The following is a 27174-nucleotide window of genomic DNA, read 5'->3' as shown; positions in this document are numbered from 1 at the left end:
TCTGGAAAGAATGCTCTGGCCTTCCCAAACCAGGACGTTGGTTAAGAGAGCTGCTCTGGGGGGCGCCTGGGTGGCTTAGTGGGTTAAGCGTCTGACTTTTGCTTAGGTCATGATCTCACGATTCGTGGGTTCTGTGCTGACTGCCAGCTCAGAGCCTGGAGCCTGTTTCAGAGTCTGTGACTCCCTCTCTCTCTGACCCTCCCCTGCTCATGCTGTCTCTCTCTCTCTCCTAGAAATAAATAAAACATTTAAAAAAATTAAAAAAAAAAAGAGAGAGAGCTGCTCTGGGCACAAACAAGCCCAGCTTGAAGTTCTGTCTTTACCATTGTGTGTGTCCTTGGTAAAGTCATTTTACCTCTCTGAGCCTTAGTTCCTTCATCTGTAAAATGGGACCTAAAATGGTACCCAGAATAAGGGGTTGCCATGACTATGTGAGCCAATGCCTACAAAGTGCTTAGCACACAAGAAGGCAGTAATAGTGTGTTATTTAAGAATCATTATTGATGCCAATTGCATGTGGACTCATTCCTGGGCATGGAGCTCTTCTTAGAGGCAGTCTGAGTGCACCTGTGTCCATTCCAAGTATTATTTCTAGTGATATTAAAGCTTTTTATGAGAACAGAAGCCATCCTGGGGACCCTCCTAAAGAAGAGGAGTTGGCCAGCCTCTGCGTGATGACAGTTGAGATTCCCATGATTCCAGGTCAGCCGGAAGGAAGTGACAGCCATTTTTCCTCCCCCACCCTGCCAAGAATACCAGCTCTGCAGGGTTGAGAAGGACCACAAGCTACATCTTGCCCAGCGCTTCTACCTGGGGTAAGATGCCAGGAGGGGAAGTGACCTACCCAGGTGTCATGCCATGTTACTAGGCCTAGGGCACTTAGTATGTGCAGTATTGAAAAGCGTATCTGTGTGTGACTCTTGGCTTCTTGACTTACAGGCTCAGTGACCTCCCTGGACTTCATTCCTTACCTGGAAAATGAGGATAATAATAAAACTTGTCTCCCAGAATTGCTGCAAAGATTAAATGAGTATGCATATAACATATATTCATGTAACTAACATGCATATAACATACAGCAAGCCCTCTATAAATAGCAATGTCTAATAGAAATATAATGTAAGCCACTGTTTTAAATCTTTTTGTAGCCACCTTTATAAAAAGCAAAAAGAAGTATAGAAAACTAATTTTGGTAATGTATTTATTCAATACAATGTATCCAAGATATTATCATTTCAACATGTAACCAAGACGAAAAGGTTACTAATAGTTTACACTTTTTTCTTACTAAGTCTTTGAAATCTGGGTGAGGTGCAACCTGGGGAGACTTTGGCAATTGGCTGTCACAACTAGGGGAGCCCAGAAATGGGCAGCGGTGTGTGCTACTGGCACGAGAGCAGGGATAGTGCCGAAAATCCCACAGTGCATGGACGGCCCTCCACGCCGAACAATTACGTGGCCCGAAATGTGAACTGTGCCTCTTTTATATGTCTAGCATACTTCACATCAGCCCCTTTCCACATTCTCAGTAGTCACATGGAGCTGGGACCTACCATGTTGAACAGTGCAGCTCTATAACGTAGAGCATTTGGACATGCACCCAGAGGGGCCAAATTTTTAGGAATTGGGGTTTTGGTAAATTAGCTTTCCTGTTCATCCTGGAGTAACTGGCCAAATGAGATGTGACTGGTTCACCAGTGCCTGGCTGGCTAAGGACAGAGCCCATGTGTCTCGGGCTGTTCAGACCCTTCCAGAGTCACCGCCCTCCCCTGGTAGATGAGCCTGGGACAGACAGTGAACCCTGTTGTTCTTTCCTGGGGAGACAATGCTACAGGCCCCGCTACCTGCCTGACAGTGCTATTGTGGCTCAGGGAGAAAAGGGCTTTGTCTGGACAGCAGGCGAGGAGACTGCAGTTCAATGGGGCTCATTATTTCTGCACTCCCGGGATGCTGATGCCAGCCCTGGGGAAGCCCCGCCTCCTTCTAGAACAAATGGGGAGCCTGAGGCCCAGAGAGGGTGTAGAAGAACCATCAGTAGATCCCAGCTCCCTTCACCTCAGCCCACTGTCCTAAAACATGAAAATAACCTAACTCTGAAAAGCCTTGTCTCAAAGCATAGGGTGAACACAGGGCGAAGGAGCCCCTGCCCTGGATCCCAAAACTTAGCAGCTCCACAATCACAAGCATGTCCAAATATATATGTATTAAGGAACATATGTGTGTACCTATCTCTCAAGATCTGGGCTCAGCTCTGACACAATGAGACCATCACTTTAACATCCTCTCTTGTGATTAAAAAAGCCCAGGTCAGAAAGAAAGACCACAAATCTCTTGTTCCATGTCCTTGGAGCAAATGCAATCATACTTTGGAGGCAGTGAGAGCTTGAGGGCCGTAGTTCCATCGGCCTCAGAGATGGACACTGTTCAGTAGCACACGTTAGATCGGAGCAACAGAAATGCTTAGCTAAGAGAAAAGACCGGTTAAATTCTCTTGTCCCATCCTCCCTCTCAGGTAGTGTGGATGCTGCTATAAGGAACTATCATTTCCTAGTAGGGCCAATCATCCCACTTGAGCTTCTCTGTGTTCCAGTTTATATGGACTTGCAGGTACTCACCTCCATTTGAGCTCTGATGCCACATCCCTCCAAAGTGAGGGGTAGGTCCGGGTGCATGAAGATCCCCTGAACTTGCATGTGTAATGTTACCAATACCTGTGATTTCCCTGTCCCTTCTACGCTCTACCTTACCCACCATGCCCCCAACTCCGTGGTTGATACACACACACACACACACACACACACACACACACACACACACGAGCTGGAAGGGCTGTATTATTCGACAGATGAGGAAACTATTTCTCCTAAAGAGCCAGTGACTTGTTTAAAGTCACCTAAAAGCTGGGGCACCTGGGCGGCTCAGTCGGTTAAGTGTCTGACTTCGGCTCAGGTCATGATCTCTAGGTTTGTGGGTTTGAGACCCGCATTGGGCTCTGTGCTGACAGCTAGCTCAGAGCCTGGAGCCTGTTTCGGATTCTGTAGCTTTCTCTCTCTCCGACCCTCCCCTGCTCACACTGTCTCTCTCTCTTACTCAGAAATAAATAAAACATTAAAAATGTTAAGAGAAGCCACATGCTGGGAGAACCCATCTCTCGGGGCCCAGTTAGAAGGTCACAATGTAGAGGGTGGAGAGTGATGGTGGAGAGGACAGCCTGGGGGGACAGCTCTGTTTACTCCTGGTGCCCACACTAGTTGTAGGATCTTGGGGGCAAGTTTTTCAGAGTATTTAAAATATGGCTTTTTCTATTCCTACACAAAATTTAACATTAAGGGAAGCTGGTGACAGGTATATGGGAATTTTCTGGACTATTTTTGTAATTCTTTTATAAATCTAAAATTATCTTATGACCAAAAGTTTTTTTTAAAAGTATAGTTTTGTCTCATCTGTACTATGGAGACAGTAATGGTACCTACCTCACAGGAGGCTCAAATAAGTTAATATCTGTATAGGGATTAGCACAGAGTCTGTCCCATAGTGAAGACTCTATAACTATTTTTAAAAGCTACCTCCTCCAGGAGACCAGTGACCAGCATTGCCGGTTGGTCATTGCCATATCCACTGCTTCCTTGGAGGCCCCATGTCTTCCCTTCTCAGGGGCCAGGGTGAATTTTAGTCTAAAATACCAGTCGTGTCAGTGTGGCCACTGGGAGCGTGTATTTGATGTTGGCTTTTCCACGTTCTAGCTGGGAACCCCAGCAAGTTCCTTGACCCCTCTGTGCCTCAGTTTCCTTTCTGAAAGCAATAAAAGTATATACTGCATATGGTTGTCATGAGGATCGAATGAACGGGGATTCTTCATCACTAACGGTGCCTGTCCCACTCCAAGCACTGCACAAGTGTTCTTATGGTTCAAGTCAGTGTTTCTCTAATTTATGTTTACTATTACCCATGGTAACGCACATACTTTCCATAACCACAATTTATTTTTTAAAGTTTATTTATCTATTCAGAGAGAGAGAGAGAATCCCAAGCAGGCCCTGCACTGCCAGCACAGAGCCCGACTTGGAGCATCAACTTAAGAACAGGGAGATCATGACGTGAGTGAAATCAAGAGCGAGACGCTCAACCACCTGCATTACCCAGGCACCGCATCCACAGTTTTTCTCTTTTTTTTTAATGCTGATTTGGAAGACTCCAGTTTCTAGGTAGTAGTAGATCCCATTTTGTTTCTCTCATTAATATATAAGGTTCTCCAGGGACAGAGAATATGTCTGACTTACTTGGGTCTCCAATCACTTGGAAGAGAAATACACTTCTTCTTTCATTCAATTTACCAAGCTTCTATCATTCATTCCTTCCACAGACCCATCCTGACCATTTATGGGGCACCTGTTTATTATGCACCTGCTGTGTGCTAGTGCCCAGCACACATAAGACCTAGGTTGAATGAGTGAACAAGGCGGGGAGGCAGGAGGCAGGGAAGGAAGAAGGCAGGGAACGCAGGCGGGAAGGAAAAAACCCAGGGTCTTGGACCCCATCCCGGCCCCAGAGGGCTCCAACCGGCAGCAGCGCCTCTTCCAACCCCCACCTTCTCACTTTTCCTCTGCCAGAAAAATTTCCCCCGCTCCCACCGTCTCGGGCGGGATCCATCATCTCTGGCACTGGGGACACAACCCAGTGCAATCCCGGCATTGTGGAGGGGAGGCGCCGGGAGACCCGCCCCCTTGCCTCGGGCGGGCGACGCGGTGACTCCCTCTCCGGGCGCGCTGCAGCCTCCGCCCCCCTGGAGGGCGTGCGCCCCTCTGCCGGCTGCTGGAGCGCTGGGCCCCCGGCCCAGGGAGTTGCCCAAGACTCTGGGTGACTCCTCCCCGGGGACCGTCCCCCCTCTGGGGCGCGTCATTCTCTCCACCCCTGGGGCCGACCCCGGCAGCCTCTGGCAGGGCGGCCACGCCGGGGACGCGTCTCGGCCACCTGCTCCGGAGCCGGGGAACCCGGGGCGCCAGCAGCCCGCGCGTCGGTCCGTGCGCGCAGGGCCCATGGAGCTGCCGGCCAGCAACACCAGCTGCCAGAACGGTGCGTGCCCGCCGCGCTTCGCGCCTTCCCTGCCCCGCCGCTCCTTTCCTTCGCTTCCACTCCTGCCAGAGCCCAAACCAGGGGCGGGGGGCGGGGGGGGGGGCGGCGGTCAGCGTGACTCGCACTCTGGCCAGTCTTGGGGAGAAGCAGGGTTCCAGCTGACTTCCCCTATCTTTGGAGCTGATACCTGAGAGAGGGGTTGGGAGCAAGGGGGACACGTGGGGATGGAGGTGGCGGAGGCGGGCATCATTGTTTGCAGCTGGTCAACCAGTGGGGGAAGGGGGCTCATGGTTGTTTCTCATATATAGTTGCTTCAGATTCTAGTACCTGCCCGGGTCTGCCTGTCACCCTGGGATGAGGGAGAGGGGCGCAGAGACTCATCACCCCCAAACCCACACACACCTTTTAGGAAAAGGAGGGAAAGAACAACCCAGGAAGTGATAAAGGCCTTTAACTTTACCTTGAGTTCTTGCTGGGAGCCTGGTGGTAGACTAGGCCCTTTACCTGCATTACTTCATGTATCCTTAACTCTAGAGGGCAGGTAGATATCATCACCTTGCTGTCTTCTTTTTGAGGCTCTGAAAAGCCTGGTGGCTTGCTCAAACTAATCCACTGGGAGAAGTGGAATATTAAACTAGAGCCCTTGGATTCTAAAACCTGTACTCAGACTACTGTACTCTCTTCCTACGATATCTCCATTTTCCTACCGCCTCTGGCAGTTGTAGCCTGTGGAATAGCCCTGTTTCTCTGCCTTCTCTTCTCCAGCTAAATGTTCAAAGCCAGCTCTTTGGGTGTTGGCTGGCTTTGGTCTCCTGACCAACAATGCAGCCCATTTTCAGCCTCACCTTCCCCTGGGGAGGAATATGTTTCCCAGCCTTAGCATATTCTGGAAGAGAAGCCAGAATCACCAGGCCCAACACCCACTTGTCTAATGAGCATTCTCCTCAGAACTGGATGTCCTTTGGCCATCAGCCGTCTCTCTTTTTCTTTTTGACCCTCTGGGAAAACTTCATTCAGCTGAGGGTGCTGTGCCCTTGGGTGCTTCAGGCCTCCCCAGAACAGGCAAGCTCACCCTTTGGCTCCACCTCCTGGAGATGTACCTTCAGGAGGGCAGGTGAAGGGCGTGGGGATGGGCTTGGCCTTCCTCTTGGGAGTCACCTTCCTTGGCCCATGTCCTCGTTTCCTGAGTTTCAGGGAACTCTCCAGACTAGACTGTCTGAGCTGAGAAACAGGAGCGTGAGGTCAGACTAAATGTCATTAGGGATGGAAATGGCTTCTTGTCTCATCTTCTCTAGATTGTGCCACAGGTGTCAGGAAGAGAGATCTCCCACTATGGAAGACACATGGGTGTCCCCTGGTGGGTTCCAGGCCCAGCTCTGCCACTAGGGTTTTGGAAGATTCAAGCAGGTCCCTCCCCTTCTCAGGACCCCAGTTTTCCCAGCTGCAAGTGAGAGGGTTAGGCAGGCCATTCTGTGCCATGGAAGAAAGGTCAACATTGCACTTACCTTATTCCACCAAGATGCTGCTCTATCCTCCAGACACACCAAAGACAGAGCAGCATGACCTTGGACTTTGGGGCCCATCTATTGCTTGCCTGTAGTTCTAATTGGTATGAGGAGAACCCGGCCCAGGCTTACATCCTTGGCACAGCAGCCTGGAGCTTTGGGACCCACAGTTTGGAAAAGACCTTCGACCACCAGAAGTCACAAACCCAGATGCCTACAGGGGCTGAGCACATAAGCAGAATGACTGAAGGGAGCGAGGTACGGACTCTGAGGAATTGCAAGGAACATTTCCTAAGGGGTGACCACTCTCAGCTGCAGCCAGTCGTCGGCTGTGGGAAGGTGTACTTGACAAGGTGAAAACAGGCAGCTCAAAAGGTGAATTTTCATGGGAAATCGGATTCTTATTGTTTTTTAATGTTTATTTACTTTTGAGAAAGGGAGACACACACAGAACACAAGCAGGGGAGGGGCAGAGAGAGAGGGAGTCACAGAATCCAAAGCAGGCTCCAGGCGCTCAGCTGTCAGCAGAGCCCCACATGGGGCTTGAACTCATGAACCGTGAGATCATGACTTGAGCTGAAGTCAGACGCTTAACTGACTGAGCCACCCAGGTGTCCCAGGAAATCGGATTTTTAAATGTTAGTAACGAGTTGATCTTTTAAAATAACCCTCAAGAGGCCAAGGAAACCCCACCTCACCCTTGCAGCCTGCTCTGTGGGGTGTATGTGGTGGTTAAGAGCATGACTTTGGCATCACACGGGCTAGGGGAACAATTTGGCTTCACTTCTTACCATCAGTGTAGTCTTACACAGGTTACCAAACTTATCAGGGCCCCAGCTTCTCCAGCCAAAACCCTGGACGTGACCACTGTGTCATTTTGGTGGTAGGGATGTTCATGCAAAGGCTCAGAGTAGAGGACCATGTGGACGCTGGCACTAGAGGATTCTTGGCTGTGTTTTTTATTGTTTCCCTGAACTTGGGCAGCTCAGCTCTTCTGACTGAGGGTCTGCCCCTCAGACCCAAGTTTGTCCTGTTGTCCTTGGTGTTTGTGCCAGAAAGGCAAGCAAGTGTTGGCTGATTCTGGGGCATGAGGGCTGATTCAGACTCTCAGGATCTCGAGGATTTAGAAAGCAAACTAAAGAGATTCTGCATGGAGTGACAGGGACACCAATGTCTCTGAGGCCTGAAGGAAGCCCCAGCCACTGACCGTAAGCACCAGACTTCTTATAATCTGGCCTGGGAATGGGCAGTTCTAACAAACGGGATGCTTCTATTTGGCCATCTTCAGACCTAGAATGGGCTATGGACTCTCAGGCCTCACTCTCTCATGTTACCTGTCAGGAGTCTTTGCCGTGGCTTGAGGTAGGGACTTGGAAGTGCAGAGGCTTCTTGGAGGAGAGAATCCCTGTGTGATCCTGAGCTGTTAGAGGTCCAGAGGCCTGTGGAGGGTGGGAGGTTGGAGTCAGTGATGCCTGAGGGAGCTTGGAGAACCCTTCTGGCTGCAGGGTGCCTCCATACAACTTTGGGGTTATGTGCTGGAGTTCTGGAGTCAGACAGCCTGTGTTCTTAGGCAGGGCGCCTGATCTCTCATGGCCTCCATTCCACATCTGTGAAATGGGAATTCAAGGCAGCGCTTACTGACAGATGGTTATGAAAATTAGATGAGTTCATGCAAATAAAGTCCCTAGCCTGGAGTACACACTCAGTGAGTGTTAACCATTACTGTTAGGTTGAGGCCCAGTGTGTGGGCCTCGGAAGCTGAAGTATGGGGTCTGAATTTCAGTATCTTTAAAGCATGCAAATGTCCCCAGCGTGACTCTCTTACCATGGTCTTCCTGTCCAGGTTCCCTGATCAGCCTATACTGCTCCTCCCAACAAGTCCTGTGCCAGATCGTTGGTGACCTCAGCCCCCAGACGTCCAGCAATGTCACCTCAAACAGCTGGAAGGAGCGGTTCAGGCAGAGCTACAGTTTCTACATAGGTCTGGGCCTGGCCTTCCTGTCCAGCTTCCTCATCGGCAGCAGCGTCATCCTCAAGAAGAAAGGCCTTCAGCGACTGGTGGCCTCAGGGGCCACACGAGCTGGTAGGGGCCTGAGGGGGAGGGCGGGCGGGGGGTATAGGGCAGCTGAGCCCTTGGCCAGCCCTGTGCACCTCCTTTCATAGGGGGCCACTGCAGCAGTTTGAGGGCCTGGTGTAAATAGTCACAAAAGGCTCATTGTCAACTCCCCTGGGAATCCAGTCCACCAGCAAGAGATGTTCCTTTAAAATCCAACATTTCTGGAAAGTTTCAAGATAAGTTAATTGGGGTACAGATAAGGAAAAGGCTCAGGACCAAGAATCAGAAACCCCAGATCTGGTCCAGTTTTATTTCTTATTGTCATCATAGGCAAGGCTCAACTTCCCTGCAAAATGAGAATACAAATACCTCTGCCCAGAACAGTGCTGCACACTGGTGTGCCCCAACAGCCTATCACACTGAACCCCCTACAGGCTACAAAAGAATTACTGGGTCTCTGTCCACAAGGGATTTATTTGTTTGGCAATAAGGTGTTTATCTATGAAAACATTCTGGAAGAAAAAGAATCATATGTAAAGGAATTAATTTATTTAATCATGGTTCACTGCAAACCTGCCGTGTGCCAGATACCATGATGGACATGGGGACACAGTGCCCTGTGAGGCATTGAGTTAAGTGGGAGACACAGGCAAGTTAATAGGCAATTGTTCCATAGTATGTTATTTGCTATCCATCATGGGGAAAATACAGAATGCTTTGGGAATATTTTGGAGGGGCATGTAAAGCCCAGGCTTGGAAGGTCAGGAGAGGTTTTCTATAAGAGGTGATCTGGAAACTGGGGCCTAAATGATGAGATGGCAAGGTAGTGGGGAAAAGAGGGAGACACGGTATTCCAGGCAGAAGGAACAGCAAGTGGAAAGGCTCAGAGGTGAGAGAGGATGAGTGATATTAGAAGCCAGAAGTCGTTCAGGATGGCTGGAGCATGGAGGGGTAAGAGATGGGGGAAGGGCCAGATGGTGAACAGTCTTGGAAACTGGGCTACGGAATTTGGGTGCAATTGTAAGTGACAAAGATTTTGGGTAGGGGAATGACATAGTTTGATTTACGATTTGAAAAGATTCCTGGTTGCTGGGTGGACAGTGGATTAGGGGACAAGAGTGGCGCTTAGGAGACCAGTTAGGGGAGAGAGACAGCACAACTTACACCTGGGAACAGAGACAGTAGTAGAGTCCAGAGAGCTTTCTGGGTTTGGTGTCGACTGGCTCCCAGAAGATGGTGAAAACAGAGTCGAGGCTGACTCAGCTTTCTGACTTGAGCAACTGGGGAGATGAGGGTGCTGTTTTTGTGTGATAAAGAATGCAGGAAGAGCAGGTTTATGCGAAGAAGATGGTTCAAGTTTGGGCATGTTCAGTTTAGTGTTTTGTGGGACACTGTGCTTTGGAAGCAGACTCCTGGGGCTCTAATTCCAGCTCTCCAGTTCCTGGTGATGTGATGCTGGGCAAGGAAAGTGCTTTCTCTGTGCCTCAGTTTCCTCATCTGTAAAATGGGGATAAGAGCAGTTCCAGCCTCTAGCACTGTTGTGAAGGTAGGCAGTGTGGTTACAAAGATGCTTGGCACGGAGTCAGCACGAGTACTGGTATTACTCTTATCTAAGTGGGACGGCCAGCAGACAGTTGGATACCCAGGTCTAGAGCCAGGTACCTTCTGAAATGGAACGCTATGAGATGTGGGGAGAAGTCAGGAGCAATGGTCTTTTTTGCTGTATCCTTCACTTCTGGACAAGTATTCAAAAGGCCAGAGATCTCTTAAAGTGCCAGAAAGAGATTTGCTTGTGCCAGGAGAAGTCCGGGTAAATGTCACTGGTACTGTTCAGAAAGGCAGCTTCTCTGGAATCCCTTTTTCCCTCCATCTGCTATTTCCTTATCAAATGAGATTTCAACCCCTAGAATAAAAGGCTCTCAGTGCTCTTGACTTTTATGGAAGATCCCGAGTTCTTTAGGAACCTGACGAAATTTAAAGACCTTAGAAAAATGGGCATTTACAAAAAGCGACACACAATCTCTGGATTTTCACAGCATTGTCTAAAACCCATCTATTACTGTCATCATCATCATCATCATCATCATAACTAATATTATTTAGTATTGACTATGTGCCAGGCTCTGAGTCTACCATGTGAACAAGGCAAACACAATTCCTGACTTCCTAGTGTTTGCATTTTAGTGGGAGATATGCCAGAAAATAAATACACATTAATTCAAATTATAAATAAATGTCATAAAGGAGCCTGGGTGTGATGAAACAGAATCCCGAGAAGAAATAATAGAGATAAGAGGGTCACAGAGTGGGTCTTAGGGGAAGCAATATTCAAGCCAAGTCCTGTAGAGTGAGCAAATATATTTATGCAAATATCGTTAAGAAGACTGTTCCCAACATGGAAAAGCACATACAAAGGTTTTACAGCCAAAAAGAGCTCATCATTTTGGAGAAACTAAAAGAAAGCCTGAGGGACTAGATACTAGTAAGAAGAGTGGTAGGAGATGCCTTTGGGGAGGTGATCAGGGTCAAAACTATGAACTGACTTGTTTAGGATTTTGATCTTTAACATCTGAGCATTTAGAAGCCATTGGCCTGCTGCAAGCTGAGGGGTGACAATATGATTTACAGTGTTAAACGATCATTGGCTGCTATGAAGACAGTGGGTTATAAAGGGATGATGAGAGTGGAATCAGATGAACCATAGAAGGCTATTGCCTCAGCCCAAGCCAGAGGTGGTATTACCTTGGAGTTGGGTGATGACAGTGGAATGGACACATGTGAGATGATCTTTGGAGAAGGAATCAGCAGAATGGATGGAATGCAAAAAGTGGGGGAGTGGGAGGGTCAAGGGTGATTCTCTGATTTGTGGCTTAAGCAACTGGGCACATGGAGGTGCCATTTACTGAGTTTCATTTGGTAGGTGGGTGGGTGGATGGGGAGCATTTAAAATCAAGAGTTCTATTTAGGACAGAATTTGGGATGCCTATAGCAGATCCAAGAGATGTCAACTAAGCAACTAAACATACATCTAGGTTCCAAAGAAAGGATCAGTCTACATATATGAAATAAGGACACCTGCATAAAGATGGTATTTAAAACTTGGAGAATGGATAAACTCACCCAGGAGGGGACCCAGAAGGAAACCCAGAGGACTAACCAGCTAACATATATTGAACCCTTCAAGACTGGGAGTGAAGGTAGAGATAAGAAAGGTGCCTGAGAGAGCATGGCCAAGCACTTACTGTGTGTCTGTTCCTTTCTACAGTGGACGGAGGGTATGGCTACCTGAAGGACTCCATGTGGTGGGCTGGATTTCTCACCAGTAAGTGGGTTCTTTCTTACTAACAACTGCCATTGATGGCAGAGGCGGAGGTGAAAGGAGGGGCAGGGGGGGGGTGCATGTCTGTCTCCATTGTGCAAAGTGTGAATCTGAGACTCAGATTCCCAAGGGGAGAACCTTGACCATCTTTGCACATTGACCATCTTACCTGTATTTCAGATCACTTTCTCAGCCTTCGTCCATGAAACATTTAACCTCAGAGAGGTTTGTAGAGAGCTGGTAACGATTAAGATGTCGTTTCTCAACTTCCCTTGAAACAGAGAGTTATCACTCCTGGTTGGACTCTCTTGGACTTGGCTTCTCAGCCGATTTTCCCATTCCAGAAGCAGCGTGTTGGCTCACTTCAGAACATGGCTGGCTGGTCTGCCACTTACAGTTTGCCCAGATTTGCACATTCACACATTTCCCCCGCTTTCCACCCACCCTCTCTGGCTTTCAAACCCTAATTCTTTTGAATGGAAAATTAGCCAGCTTTCCATTTATAAGTCAGGTTTTGACCCCAGTCTTAGCCAGGGCTCTCACATTCATCATCTACTTTCAAAGGGCAGACCCAGGTCATTTTCTACCAGCAGAGACAGAAAGGGCACTTGCAGGAGTCTGCAAACTAGAAAGTCAAATGCAGAGAATTAGGCCCTTTGGGAATGTCAGACTTTCTAACTGCCTGCTTGTCAATCTGGGAAAGATGGCCTCACAACCAACTGGTATCCGAAGAACTAATAATTAAATGTTTCTTTATTTGATAATTAACATTCTAGAACTCACCTTATATATACAGATGAAATGTCAGCAGTCCCTGCGATAACCCTTAACCGTGCCTGGACTAGAAGCCAAGAGACCTCAAGAACAAGAAGGCATCCTTCCACAAACATTTCCTGTGAACTTGGACTCTGGGCCTAGCTTGCCCATCTAAAATGGAAGGATTTGATCAGGGTAGTCTGGGCCTGACCTTCTGATCAGATTGGCTACAAGGAGAGCATAAGGATCAAGACATTAAGGAATGATGGTCTGGGATTCTGTGAATGGTTGACCACTGAATGAAGCTGTCTGTACCCAGGTTAAGTTGGGCTGGAGACGGTGCATCGAAGCCACACTACTCTGTTTTCTCCCTTGATTTCCTAGTGGCTGCTGGAGAGGTTGCCAACTTCGGGGCCTACGCATTTGCTCCTGCGACAGTTGTCACGCCTCTGGGAGCGCTGAGTGTCCTCATAAGGTTATTGTCACCTCTCTTGCTGTCTCTGCCTCCTTCCTATTTTCAGTTTGTTGAGGTCTGGAACTGCCTAGTGGGGTCAACTGCCGCTCGCAATCAGGGTGGGTCAATCGTAGCTCCCAGAAAGAGGCATTGTGCTGCTCAGAGCTCCTGATTCGTGGATTGTTTACTGCTGGTTGCTCTAACATCTTCTTGAATGACTGGGCAATAGAAGGGCAGGCCAAACCCAAACCAGCTGGAAGGCCTTCCACTGCCACCAAGCTGATTGTCTCATGTCATTTCTTTGGTGTCCCAATTGGAACAGCATACAAGTTAAAAGCATGAACTCTAAATTAGGTGTCCCAGAGTTCTGACCTCAGCTCTGCCGTTTAGTGACATTACCATGCGCAAGTCATTTAACTTCTCTAAGCCTCAATTTGTCTATCTGCTCAGTTGGGATGCTAATACTACCTACCTGAAGGCATTGCTTCAAAGACTATATGAAATGATGCACAGAAAGTGCATAGTACAGGGGCGCCTGGGTGACTCTGTTGGCTAAGCGTCAAACTTTGGCTCAGGTCACAACCTCACTGTTTGTGTGTTCGAGCCCCATGTTGGGCTGTGTGCTGACACTCAGAGCCCAGAGCCTGCTTCAGATTCTGTGTCTCCCTGTCTCTCTGCCTCTCCTCTGCTCTCTCTCTCTGTCTCTCAAAAATAAATAAATGTTAAAAAAAAAAAAAGAAGAAAGTGCATAGTACAGAACAGGCAGTGCAGAATAACCATAGCTAACATATATGAGGTTGACTGTGTGCTCAATGTTCTAAATGTTTCCCATGCATTAACTCATTTAATCCTCACAGCATCCCTACTAACAAGAAAGTAGGGGAGAACTGAGGCCAAGAGAGGTTAAGCAACTTAGTCAAAGTCACCCAGGTCCTAAGCGGCTAGGCCAGGATTCCCACCCAGGCAGTCTGATTTCAAAGTACTCAGTCACTAAGCCATGTCACCCTGCAGACATCTGATAGTTTTTAAAATAACCCATATTGGGGCACCTGGATGGCTCGTGGCTCAGTCAGTTAAGCGTACAACTTCGGCTCAGGTCATGATCTCATAGCTCATGGTTTTGAGCCCCACATTGGGCTCTGTGCTGACAGCTCAGCAAAGATTCTCTCTCTCTCTCTCTCTCTCTCTTTCTGGCCTTCTCCCACTCATGATCTCTCTATCTCAAAAAAAAAAAAATAAAACTTAAAAAATGTTTTAAATAACCCGTACTAAATATGTGTTATTCCCATTGCCTCATTCCTCTTGAATTATAAGCAGAGTTCTTCTATGAGGGTCTTTGAGCCCCATTTGAAGCTGGCTGTGATTATTGGCTTAACCTAGGAGCCTTGGTAAATCCCAGCCAACCACACCCAGTACCCATAGTTTCCTGTTTTATTTTACTAACTTGATGACAATTTTGTAACATTTACACAATCAAAAACAAACAGAACTTTGACTCACATTGTACAGTTGGCTGATGTAGCTGTGATATGACTATCGTGTATCTCATTAATTTGCAAATTCCCAGTCCCAGGAAGTTGGGAGAGGAGGGGAGTACTCCATCATGTGACATCTGCCTGTGCTAATGCCACCAGAACACACATTGCGGGTAAAATGTTTTTGGTAGTTTTAGAGGCGAGATAGAAGACATTAAAAGAGCTTGAACATTAATCTCCCCTCTCTTCATATCTTTAACCAGCATTTGGGGGAGTAATTCATTGCTAGATTAGTAGACTGATTTTTACCCTAAGCTAATGTTATCTTTGTAAGGAAATAGAAACGTGCCATGAGATCATACCTGTCTTGCCAAATTTCCCTTCCTTCTTCCCTCACCTCTGCCAGCTCATTCTGAGGATGTGAGGGAATGAAAATCACATCACCAAGAAATAGCAAGGCACTGGACATGTTTTTCCCAGAAAAGAGAACACACAGAGATGTCACAAGAATTCTCTTCAATGAGGTCCAGGGGAGAAGCCATAGGCTTTATAATTAGACAGAAATTCAGCTAAAATCCTGGCCTTACTACTTACCAGTTGTATGACCTAGCCAAGTTATTTTAACTTCTACAAGACTCAGTTTTCACATCTATAAAATGGGGATAGTATATTGTCTCAAAGACAATAGTAATGTCTCAAAGAGTTGTGAGATGTGAGTGAGATATAATAAGTAGAAAATTCCTAGCATAATACTTAGTATGTAATATATATGCCCAAGATACAGTGCTTATAATTGTCTTTGTGTTTATTTATATTGGCTTATACAAATGGAAGAAGAAAAGATTTGTTCCGTACGGCTCAAGGAATAGAAATGGGGCAATGGTAGAAATTACCATATTTTTGGTAGTTAGAATGAACTTACAGTAGATTCATTTGCCTTGTGAAGGCGTCAGCTGCTTGCCACCAGTGGTTTACAAGCCATGCCTGAAAGCAGTCTGTAATGTTAAGAGAAGGTGTGCTCATTGGTAGGGGGTTAGACAAGAGTGCTCTGAAGGATTTTTCCTACTCTTGTGTTTGGGGATCCTTTTAGTCTCTAAAATGAAAGAAATCCACACATAGGTTGATCCCTCCAGCACACACCATAAACCTCCCCTAAATAAGTTTCTATTTCCAATGTTTTTGGAGGAGAGCAGTGAGTCCTGATCTGTTCTTCATGAGCACTTGCTCAGCCTCCACTTTCCTTCAGGACACTGAGACAAGTATGGCTCCTAATCTCAGTCTCCTATTTCCACGTCCAGTGCCATCCTGTCCTCATACTTCCTGGGAGAGAATCTGAATCTGCTGGGGAAGCTGGGCTGTGTGATCTGTGTGGCCGGCAGCACAGTGATGGTGATACACGCCCCCGAGGAGGAGAAGGTCTCTACCGTCGTTGAGATGGCTGCCAAGATGAAAGACACAGGTAGGCTTCGAGCCCTTTTGAGCCGGAAGGCACTGGGTAGGGATGGATCCAGGGGAAGGTCTGGCTGGGTGCTGACCATGCCAGGTGCTGTCACCTGGAGGAGAAGGAAGCTAAAGAAAGAAAGTTAGGGGACTGGTCCTAGGGTTAGCTCACAGGCTTCCCAGCCTGATATGTATTGATGGCATTTATCATGTGTTTACTGTGTGCCAGGCATGGTTCTAAATATTTTTTATGCATTGTCTTAGTATGTTCAGGCTACTGTAACAGAATGTCATAGATTGGATGGTTTATAAACAGCAGAGATTTATTTCTCATAGGTCTACAGGCTAGCAAATCCAAGATCAAGGCCCTGATAGATTTTGGTTCATAAATGGTCATTACATGGCCATCTCTGAGCCCTTACATGGTGGAAGGGGTAAAGGATCTCTCTTGGGTCTCTTTTACAGGGACACTAATCCCATTTATGAAGGGCCACCCTCATGGCCTAATCACATCCCAAAGGCCCCATGTCCAAATACCAACACGCTGAGGATTAAGTTTCAACATATGAACTTGAGAAGACATGGTCTGGTAGCATGCATTATCTCATTAAATCTTGCCAAAAGAGCTCTATGAGAAAGGTCCCATTCTTTTAACTTACTATTTTTTTAATTTTTTTTTTTTTTTTTTTTAGAGAGAGAGCAAGAGCAAGGGAAAGGGGCAGAAGGAGGGAGGGAGGGAGAGAGGGAGAGAGAGAGAGAGAAAGAGAGAGAGAGAGAAAGAGAGAGAGAATCCCAAGCAGGCTCCATGCTCAGCACGGAGCCCATCATGGGGCTTGATCCCATGACCCTGGGATCATGAACCAAAATCAAGAGTTGGATACTCAACTGACTGAGCCATCCAGGTGCCCTATTCTTAAGGTCCTATTCTTAGCCCTGTTTTACAAATGAGAGAATGGAGGTCTTGTGGTTTAATTAATAACTTGTCCAAATTATTAAAAAGTTGCATGATGGGACTGAACCCTACTCAGTGCTGCATGCCATCACTGTGGGTAAGGGTTCTACATAGTAATTGCATCCTCTATAGCTCAGATTATCTATCTCCTGCCCCTCCTGAAGGGTACATCGTGTTTGCTGTGCTTCTGCTGGTGTTCTGCCTCATCCTCATCTTCATCATCGCCCCATGCTATGGACAAAGGAACATCCTCGTTTACATCATCATCTGCTCTGTGATTGGGTCCTTCTCCGTGTCTGCCGTCAAGGGTCTAGGCATCACCATTAAGAACTTCTTCCAGGGGATGCCAGTTGTGAGGCACCCCCTCCCCTATATCCTGTCCCTCATCCTGGCACTTTCTCTCAGCACTCAGGTCAACTTCCTGAACAGGGCGCTGGACATTTTTAATACTTCCCTGGTGTTCCCCATCTACTATGTGTTCTTCACCACGGTGGTGGTTACCTCTTCCATCATCCTCTTCAAGGAATGGTACAGCATGTCTGCAGTGGACATTGTGGGCACCCTCTCTGGCTTCGTCACCATCATTCTAGGTGTGTTCATGCTTCATGCTTTCAAAGATCTGGACACCAGCCAGACCAGCTTGCCCCACATGCACAAAAACCCAACCCCATCTCCCACCCCTGAGCCCACTGTCATTAGACTAGAAGACAAAAATGTCCTAGTGGACAATATAGAACTCTCCAGCACCCCATCACCAAAAGAGAAGCCCAAAGTATTTATAATTCATTCTTAAAGCATGGAATACATGAGTGAGAAGATGAGCTTTACGGTACAGCCTGACTTCTCAATTTCAGAGCCACCTGGTTATTTTCAGCACAACTGTTACCGATGGGCTCTCTTTTCTTGAGATGTTCATTTATACCTCATCACTGTTTCCAGAAGAAAAATCCCTACCCAGTGAGCGGTCGTTGCAGAACTTCATGGAAACAGCCTCAGTGACCAAATACCCTACTTTACATTGGTGCCAGCAGGTCCCCTGGACCTCCCTTCCCACTTGTTTCCTCAGTGCCATCTCTGTGTTGTTGGGAAGAAGGTAGAATTTGACCCATTGAATGTAGCACAGGCCAAGAACTTCCCTGAGAGGCTGGTCATCAGGAAATCCTTCGGACTAGTTCTTCTGAGACTGAATCCTGTTCCTCAGCCCAAGGACAAAGTGCAGCTGGCTCCTGGAGGCCCAGAGAGCAATTCGTCACGCCTCCCCATCCAGAGCTGACGACTAATGTGAGACGTCTTGCTGCTTTTGCTACTTCCTTTTTGGAGACAACAGCATGACCTCAGCTGATCTTCTTACTGTGAAAACCACCTGATGTCTCAGGGAACATTTCCACCAGCCCATTCCTGGAGCACTCCAGCCGGGAGGTCAGCATCTTCACTTCTGTCCACTCTACCCCTATCCCTGCCCCCTTCCGTCTCTCTCTCTGTCCTAAGGAGTTGTCACCGAGACATTTGGGCAATTACCTTAGAACTCAAAACAAAATGACAAAGACAATGATCCTTTATAGCCAAGCTCTGCTGGCCCAACCCAGTGGTTCATTTTGCCTCCCTCTGGAAAGAGAACAGCATTTGCACTGCTCTTCAAAGTAGTCTGGCTGCCCAAATAGAATTTGGCAGAATGCACTTTCCTTTTCCTCAAGGAGTAAACCAAAATATGATTTGGGGAGATGGGGACACTGAGGAGCAATGTCAGGACTTGGCAGAAAGCAGCCACAGGCCCTCTAGAAACCAGGGCTAACTTTTGTGTTTACTCTGGTGCCCAACCAAGAACCCAGGTAGAAAGGGCTCTGGGTAATTTCTGGGCTGTAGCCTTAGAGGCTTGAGCAGTGGAATCTGCTTTGAACTTCCATGACCAAGTGGGGTGTAGGCTTGGCATGCAGTGCTTTCTGGCTGTTGATCACATTGCCACCAAGTCCTCAATGCCACTGATGAGCTACCCACTTTAGGAAGCCACAGATCATGGCTGCTTCAACACCACCTGTTTTGGGGACTGCCTTTGGTCCCCTCACATTTGGCCAGAAGCATTCAAAAAACAAGAACAGCTGGAGAGAGAGAGAGATAATTCCCTTCCTGTCTTCTTTCTAGCTGCAAGAGTGTGGGAATTGGTGGAAGGGCCACTGGAAGGGAAGTAAGAGAGCCAGTATATCTATAAAGAGGGAAGGCTTGATCCTCAGCCCCCAAGTGGGTGCAGAGCCTTCCCTGTATAACCCCGTACCTGTGTCCTGTGTTGATATCCCATGTCCTAAGCACAGCCAAGCCCGGCCCAGGCTCTTGCTGGCCTTGAAGCCCCAAAGGCTCAGCTGACCAATACACTAGCTTCCTGCAGCTCCAGCCTCAAATCCCCAGGTTTTAATGAATGTGGATTTCTGTCTGTAAACTAAAATCAATGGAACATGTTGGATCTTGAGAATGGCAGTAATCTAAGAGCCCTGAGAGTGTGGTTTACAGGGTCAAGAATAAAGACCTCTGGGTATATTTACTTGATTCTTGTGTCTTGGCTTTCCTTGGACACAGAACAATTAAACTGGTTTATCTAATGCTGAGGGGCTGGTCCCCAATCTCTGGAGGGTTGTGACTGCCAAGTAAGTCCCTACAGTAACTTTCACAGCCACACCCTCACTACAGTGGGAAAGGCTGGGGAATACTCTGTTGAAGATATTCATCCCTTGTTAATTCCTGAGCCCATACTGGGAGCCAGGCACAGTATGAACAGCTTTATATAAATTCTTTAAGTCCTCACAAAAAAGGTAGATATGTTTTTCTGCCCCATTTTATAGATGAGGAAAATGTCTCAGGGAGGTTAAGTAATCGCCCAAGTTCACACAGCCAGGAAGAGTCAAAGTTGACATCTGGCTCTGAGTCTATAGTCTTAACCACGAGGCAGTGCATCTCTCTGAAGGACTAAACTAAGTCTGGCATTACTTTGTTCATTCCTTTTCCTGTGATCTGTGCTGTTTCCCCTGTCTGGCTATAAGCGTTATGGGAGCTGGTCTTTATTTGCTCCTTATTTTCAATGCTGAACACATAGTTGGCACTCAGAAAATCATTTATTGAATAAAGGAACAATACTGTTCCGATAGTCCTTTGCCCAAACTCTCTCAGGAGCCAACTCTAAATTAAGAGCAGATCTTAACAAAACCCTGGCATGTTCAGCAGGGCAACTCGAAAACTGATGTAGTCAGCAGTCTCCGAGTGCTTAGCCCGGGTTAGGCCCTGGTGGGAGCTTTCACATGGGGCACTTCATGGATGATCACACTTATGAGGTATGTATTACTCCCACTGTGTAGCAAAAAGAGGCTCAGGGCTCTGGAATTTATCCATTCCCACACATCTAGTAAGCAGCAGAGCTGGGATTTGAACCAGGTCTGTCCAACCAGGCTTTGTGTATTACATTGCTGATCAATCTATTACTATCAACCCTGAGATTGGCTGGCAGAGTAGACTAAACCAGTGGCTGGTTGAGATGATGGGTGTTAAGCAGGCGGAGGGTTTGGGTGCGGCTGATTTCCTGAGGAGCCATCTTAGTAGTCAAAGCATTTGATATCCTTAGGCAGTCTCAAAATTCTGAGAAGTCAGAAAAATATCACCAGATGCCAAAGACCTCCCAGGGCTTTTGTGAAGATTAAATGAGGTCATGTTCATATAGAAAGTAACATACAATGCCTAGCATAATTTAAGTACTCAGTAAATGTTACCTTCTGTCATGGTTATTATGATTCTCTCTCAGAGAACCTCAAAACCGAGGCTCAAATGAGAGAATAAGGGTGGGATCCTTCTGGGGACTCAGAGGCACTAATGGGTGGGAGTTATCACATAGGGCTCTGAAGTCAGAAGGTACACCCAACTTGGGCAAGTCTCTCCCCTCTTTGAAGTGCATGTTACTTAGCAACAAGATGAGGAGGCCAATGAGGGTCTTTGCTGTCTCCAAACGCAATGGTGTAGCATGAGGAGAAACATAGCAGAGAATCCCAGGATCATCTTTTCATGCCTCTAGTGACCCCAAACCTAATTAAACTAGGCTAGCCTACGTCCAGGTACAAAAATAAGCAGCCTTCTCGCCTGATCGTGGGAAAACCCTTTGCTGTGGCTTTGGGTCTTCATTGTGGCCTGACAGGTGGACTGACTGATGGTCTCTGTGGGAACTCTTCTAAGGAGTCCTCATGGGAAGGACCCTATCCAGGCTGAGCAGTGGGAGAGTAACACCAACAAAAAAGAATTGTCAAACCAGACAACATTTCAAATGACGATTTATTTTAATTAAATACAAACAAGGGGGGAAAAAAGGCACCATGGCCCATTCAAGTATTTTGCATAGATGTACAAATTGTAAACAATTAATAGGTGGACAAGAGAGAAGAGGATCTGTTTACCGTGAACAATCTCTAAATAAAAAGGAAATTCACATGCCCTAGATCCCAGACGCATACGTACACACAGCGGATGGTGTGAGAGGATGCACGGAAGGGTGGCTTTGGGGACACTGGTTTGGATTCTGCAGAACCCCTCTTAGCAAGCTTCCCTAGGGATGGGGCACCTTTCCAGTTGGCGTTCCCTTGGCTTTCCTGGGTAGCTAGCAGAGCTGTTATATACACATTTAACACAATCCGGACTTTAGAACTGGTCCCCCATTTAAAATATGCAAGTCTTCCTTTGTCAAAAAAGAACAAATTTGGACATAGGTAAGGGGAGGTTTTATTCAAAAGGATTATGGCAAGAGATAGCAAGGAGCTACTGTGGTATGGAGAAGAGGCTCCCACAATACTATGGGATCTGCAAGTGTCTCAGAGCTGGGGCAGAAAAGGGTTTTTATAGGGAGAAGTAAACAAGGGTAAAACAACTGATGGCAAGTCAGCTGCTGCGTAAAACTCCCACTGAGACAGGGGGGCAGGGGATGGGGACGCTAGCTCCCTTGCGTCCCTTGAGGTTTACTTTTCAGAGATGGCTCCCAGGTTCTTAAGAAAAACACTTATAAGGTTGTAAAACTGACAGGCTAAGTTAGCTTTTAAAAAGATTGACGTACAGCTCCATCTGAACAAAGGGCTGGTTAACTCCACCAAGCTTTAGCTAGGCTCGTCTCCCCACCCGACTCTGACCTTGGACCCAGCCTCAGCCTGAGCCAGGGCACGACCCTTGTGCAACGGCCCTCCCCCCACAGGGAGACTGAGTGCAAGGATGCCTCAACTGTGGTTCTTTCTAGCCAAGTCCACTCCATCCTAACAAATAAAAGACCCCTTTATGAGCTTTGAGATATTTGCAGATCTTACAGGAGCTCACCTGAGCATTCTCCCTAGTGCCAGAGCCCTGCCCTGAATGCAAGTTCCCTTGCCTTGCCTTGCAGTAATCCTTTCAAATAAAGTCCCTCTTAACCTAAGGCCGTGTTTGTTCTTATTTGTCACCTCAAAGCAGCACAGGGGCACAGGAGGGAAAAGGGAGCACGCAGTGGTCAGTCTCGCTCCTGGGCAGCCTCTCAGCCTGCCAATATGGCTACTCCCAGTCCCCGACACAGCCAGAAGTGAAACAGTAAACAGAACCGGCCGCCAAAAGTCTCCATCAATTCAACCTTCTTCCAGTTCACAGTACAATTTCATGGTATAGAGGTGGTATTAAAATAACAGAAAACAAAAAACAGAAAGACAAGAAAACATGGGGCTCTTTCTGGTACGGTTCCAGGGAGGGTGTGTTTCAGGTTCAAAAGGCTCATGCAGCCACAAGGGCTATGGCATTTTCACTTCAGAGCCTTTGACCTCCTGATACATGGGGAAAAAGCTAGACATACCACAGGAACGTCTGTGAAGCATGCGGGTGAGCATAAAGGTGATTTTTTTTTTTTTTTTTTTTTGCCAGGGTGTTTTCACCTTTACTTTTCTGGGACCCAGCCTTGAGGCCTGGGGTGTTTGAAGTAGCACGATTACATGGAAGGCTGTCCCCTGACCTAATCAGGCAGCAAGGAAGGTGGAAACTGGCTATGGGGATCAACCAGGGCCCTTGTCTGGGAGACAGACGCATGAATATCAGACTACCTGAGGGAAGACAACCTCATTTCCCTGAGATCTTTCTAAATCTACCTCATGTGTGTTCCCAGGGAAATCCAAATCTCCAAGTTGTCTAAAACCCGAGAACATCTATCGAGCACCGGTTGTGTGCAGAGAACTGTAAGGGGGCCCTGGGTTGGTGGTTGGGAGTAAAAGCTCAAGCTCCTTCCTTGCATTGAGGTTTTCAAGCGTGAACAACGGCTCACGGCAGGAGGTGGGGACAGCACAGCACCCTTCTGGGGGCGGGAGACCCAGAGCACCACATAGCCTTCCTTCTTGCTCTGAGGTGGGCAGTACCCAGTGCAGTAGCATTTCCCCAGCTGCTCCAAGTTCTTTCTGTAAAGGTCAGATAAAGGCAGTGAGCAGAAGAAAGAACACAAGGAAGTCAATGATAAAAAAGCCTGGTGGCCCCAGCTCTGACTGTTCCGTCAAGACTGCTGACCTCTGCTTCTCTACAGATCCCTAGAGACAGGTCAGCTCTCCGCTCAGGGGGCAACCACCATGCCTCCAATCAGTGGCCAGACCTAGAGCCAGGTTGGGGTTCTGTCCCCTTTGCTGCCATCCCTGAGGACCTTACTTAGATTTCCACCAGGGAGTAGAGGGTAAGACACCCTCACCCTGCTGAGGTCACAAAGCCCAATGGAACAAAAAGCTCCAACCCCCATAGCCATGGCCTGAGTCTCCTCTGGTCGACATCCTTGAGAACCACATAGGAAATCCAGTGGCCGCCCCCTGCGGTAGGACCCTCACTTGTAAGTCACAAGCCCGGGTCTCCAGGAGGCTGGGACTGCTGAAGACCCATGCACCGCAGCACCACACCTCAGGGAGGCCTGAGTGGGGAAGGAGAGATTTCTGAAGGGAGAAATCAAAGTCACTGGACATTCGTTAAGACAAGGAAACAAAAGGCAACCAAGAATGATCCCGAGGCGAGAGCCACAACCTTTGGCATTGGCTCAGAGGAGGCCCAAGCCTGGTGCTCCCTCTGCTGTCTATACTGCCCACAAATAGTACCTGTCAGAGTCAGGGCGACCCGTGTGAATAGGAGAGGTGGGGGGTTAGAGTGGTGGGAAGGGAGTGGACTCCACTTGTTCACATGTGGCCACAGAGCCAGGACTGGTGGCCTGAACCAAGCCCTGGGCAGCGCCATGGTGGAGGCTGGTCGGACCCCTCTCAATCTCAGAGCTAAAAGGGATGAGTAAGTGTCCAGCCTCTGTCGGGCCTGGGACCTTCAAGGGAGACAGAAGAAATGGAAAGCTCTCATGCACACCCTCCACCATAGGACGTGGATGGATGGCTTCTCCAAGCTAAGTCTTGGGCTGAAGGGCTAAACAGGACTTTTCCCAGCTGGGCCTACATGCTCATACAGCCCAGACCATCCCCACTGGCACCTCTGAGGTGATGGGCCAGCCCAAGGGAGGCTGGAGGAGAAGCTTCCATTTGTCTTCGTCTGTGTTCTCCCCTCCCTTCCCCGGGGCAGTATATTGCACAAAACAACACTTTGATGTCATTGGACAGTAGTCTCTCTGGGCCTCCCAGAAGCCGAGGAGGCACTGAGTCAAGAAGGAGATTTTCGGAGATGCGGTGGTTCTGGGAGGAGGGAGAGAGGGGAGGAGGAGCTTGGAGGTGGCCAGACATGCTTTTTCCAGGTTCTGTGGCCACAGTTCCTTTTGGGGGTTCAGAGTCCTCAAGGAAAGGAAGAGGCCCCTTTAGAGGGGTCTAGATCTTCGGGCCAATCATCCCCCCAGCCCTCTGTGATCTGTATTCAGGAAACTGTGGAAAGAAAGAAAAGGAGGGAGAGAGAGATCAGCTAAATGCTGACCAGGGCGGTCAACGGAAGCAGTCCTCTTGCTTTTGAGAGGTCGGTAGGATAGACAGACCATCAGCTAGGAATGGTTTCCTGTAGACGTATGTCATGGTGTCTGTGCATCCAGACTATCAACCCTCCAGTGAGAGGTGAGGTGGTGCCCCCAACCTGAGCTGCAGCTCAGTCCACAGATCTCCCAGGCCTGGTGGGAACAGAGGGCAGTTGGCCAGCTTCCTCGCCTCCTCCCCTCTGTCCCAACTTCCAGAACTGGCAGCTTGAGAACATGTCAGCTCCAGCGAAGAGGGAAGAAGACAGACCATTTGTAAATAGCCTATTGCTAGCCAGCAGTTTATATAAACTAACTGCCTTGACTTTCGCAGTGGCCTGATGACGCTGACTACTGCTGCTTCTTATTGCCTTTTTCCAGAGAAGGAAACTGCAACTCAGGAATGATTTGCTCAGGCCCATTCGGCTGGCCAGTTGCAGATCCAGGTTTGAAGGCACCATAGTTCAGGCTCCTAAGCATCACCTTTTATATGAAAGAGAAAAAGTCTAACCCTAAGTTAAGGGATAGTCATGCAGGAAACACTAAGGTTTGGTCCTTGGCTTTTGTTCTGGAAATTCATCCCTGCAAAATGGAGCATGAATCAGTCTGTTTTCCCAAACACACTCTTGCCCCCTGAAGCCCTCTGACTCCAGCTTCCACCTTGAGGCTTTCCACAGACTCACCTTTGGGACAGGTGCTGCCAGAGGCCGGGACTGAAGAGAGGCAGTGGCAGTGGGCCGCAGCACGGAGGCGCCACCTGGCCTGGGGAGGCTCTTGCGGCCTGGCACGGGGTTAGCCGGGAGTGCCTTCTGCGGCGGCCGCGGCCTAGAAACATCCTAGGGAAAAAGTCACAAGCCTCACTCAAAGGCCAGGGGGATCTGTTTGAAAGCAAATGCTCCTGAAATATTACAGATCATAATCAGATGAGAAAAAGGATATACTTTATGGTCTTTTTTTAAAAAAAATTTTAAAGATTTTTTTGAGAGAGAATGTAAGCAGAGGAGGGGTAGAGAGTGAGGGAGACACAGAATCTGAAGCAGGCTCTAGGCTCTGAGCTGTAAGCACAGAACAGAGCTGGACGTGGGGCTTGAACTTGTGAACCAATGTCGGACACTTACCCAACTGAGCCACACAGGTGCCCCTGTATGGTCCTATTTAAAAAGAAATTGTGGGGGAGCCTGGGGGGCTTAGTCGGTTAAGTGTCCAACTCTTGATTTCAGCTCAGGTCACGCTCTCGGTTTTGTGGAGTTGAGCCCCACATCTGGCTCTGTGCTGACACTGTGGAGGCTGCTTGGGATTTTCTCTCTCCCCCTTTCTCTCTCTGCCCCTCTCCCACTCACGCTCTGTCTCTCTCAAAAATAAATAAATAAACTTAAAAAAACATTAGAAAGAAATTAAGCGCATATGTGTTTACAAGCTCAGGAAAAAAGCCTTTCTGGAGATCAAGCTGGCAGTATCTTTTAAAATCAGAAATGGTCACTCTCCAATCTGATAATTCTATGTCCTACTATCTACAAAGGAGCACAAAAATGAAATTGCGAGGATGTTCCTTGCAACACTGTCTGTGACAGCAAAAGAAATCACAAACAACCAAAATTTCCATCAATAGGTTAGTAAAGTTATATAGTAACAAATATAGTGTTTTAAAAAAATAAAGTAGGGTATAAAAGCCGAGGTTGAAAATGATCAAGAGTCAATTCAAGTTGTAGAGGACAGTTTACATAAAATAAGTGCCTCCCCCCGCCCCCACTGCCACCATGAACATAAACATAAATGCACAGAAGAAAGTCAGAAAGGATACATACCAAATTGACAACAGAGGTTGGGGTGTGAGTGGGGAGAGGGGTCGACCAGAGGGAACATTCACCTTTTTTTTAACAAGACCATATATGTGTATTACTTGAGCAGATAGAAAAAAAATTTTTTCTATTAGTTTTCTGTGGGTGGCACAATTAATGGGATTCTTTCCTTTGTGCTTTCATAATTACCTTTATGTTTTGTCACCTTCTCAATAAGGTCTTTCCTGACCACCTTATTTAAAATTACAACCCCCCCACCGCCCGCCAAGCCTGGCATTCAGCATTTCCAGACTTTTATTCTAGTCTCCCCCTTTTGCTTTTTTTAGAAGGGGAATATATCACTTACCCCTTTCCAACATACTATACAACTTCCTTATTTCTTATTTTCTGGCTTTCCACCCCCCACGAG

The 27174-nt window shown here is 47.7% G+C and overlaps 2 protein-coding genes across 3 annotated transcripts in view; one reads left to right on the top strand and one right to left on the bottom strand.

The window, feature by feature from the left end:
• Window positions 1–5021: 5021 nt before the first annotated feature.
• Window positions 5022–19526, top strand: NIPAL4 (NIPA like domain containing 4). Of its 2 annotated transcripts, XM_039249464.1 has the most exons (6): window positions 5022–5073; window positions 8422–8661; window positions 11900–11956; window positions 13094–13184; window positions 15937–16097; window positions 17195–19526. In XM_039249464.1, exons 1-6 carry the CDS (start codon window positions 5037–5039, stop codon window positions 17821–17823), a joined length of 1215 nt encoding a protein of 404 aa, XP_039105395.1. In that variant the 5' UTR covers window positions 5022–5036; the 3' UTR covers window positions 17824–19526. The 2 variants fall into 2 exon arrangements, with proteins under 2 accessions (XP_039105395.1, XP_039105396.1); XM_039249465.1 differs by lacking the exon at window positions 11900–11956.
• Window positions 19527–21314: 1788 nt separating this feature from the next.
• The window catches only part of ADAM19 (ADAM metallopeptidase domain 19), an 84156-nt gene continuing 78296 nt past the window's right edge, over window positions 21315–27174 (bottom strand). The window contains exons 22-23 of the mRNA XM_039249452.1: window positions 25650–25802; window positions 21315–24886 (exon numbers count right to left, since the gene is read on the bottom strand). Of these exons, the coding sequence (XP_039105383.1) occupies window positions 24833–24886; window positions 25650–25802 (207 nt within the window). The 3' untranslated portion in view covers window positions 21315–24832. The remainder of the gene's footprint in view (window positions 24887–25649; window positions 25803–27174) is intronic.

Source organism: Hyaena hyaena, unplaced genomic scaffold, assembly GCF_003009895.1.
Source record: "Hyaena hyaena isolate Hyena2069 unplaced genomic scaffold, ASM300989v1 scaffold_336, whole genome shotgun sequence".
NCBI lineage: Eukaryota > Metazoa > Chordata > Mammalia > Carnivora > Hyaenidae > Hyaena > Hyaena hyaena.
Note: the sequence above shows the minus strand (reverse complement) of the source record. Positions and strands in the feature narration are given on the sequence as shown.

Bases quoted from the DNA above. Each gene is read 5' to 3' on its own strand.
- NIPAL4 (XM_039249464.1), top strand. From the start codon at position 5,037: ATGGAGCTGCCGGCCAGCAACACCAGCTGCCAGAACG. The intron at 11,957-13,093 runs GTAAGTGGGTTC...TTGATTTCCTAG, and splicing joins GTGGGCTGGATTTCTCACCA to TGGCTGCTGGAGAGGTTGCC. The intron at 13,185-15,936 runs GTTATTGTCACC...TTCCACGTCCAG, and splicing joins GCGCTGAGTGTCCTCATAAG to TGCCATCCTGTCCTCATACT.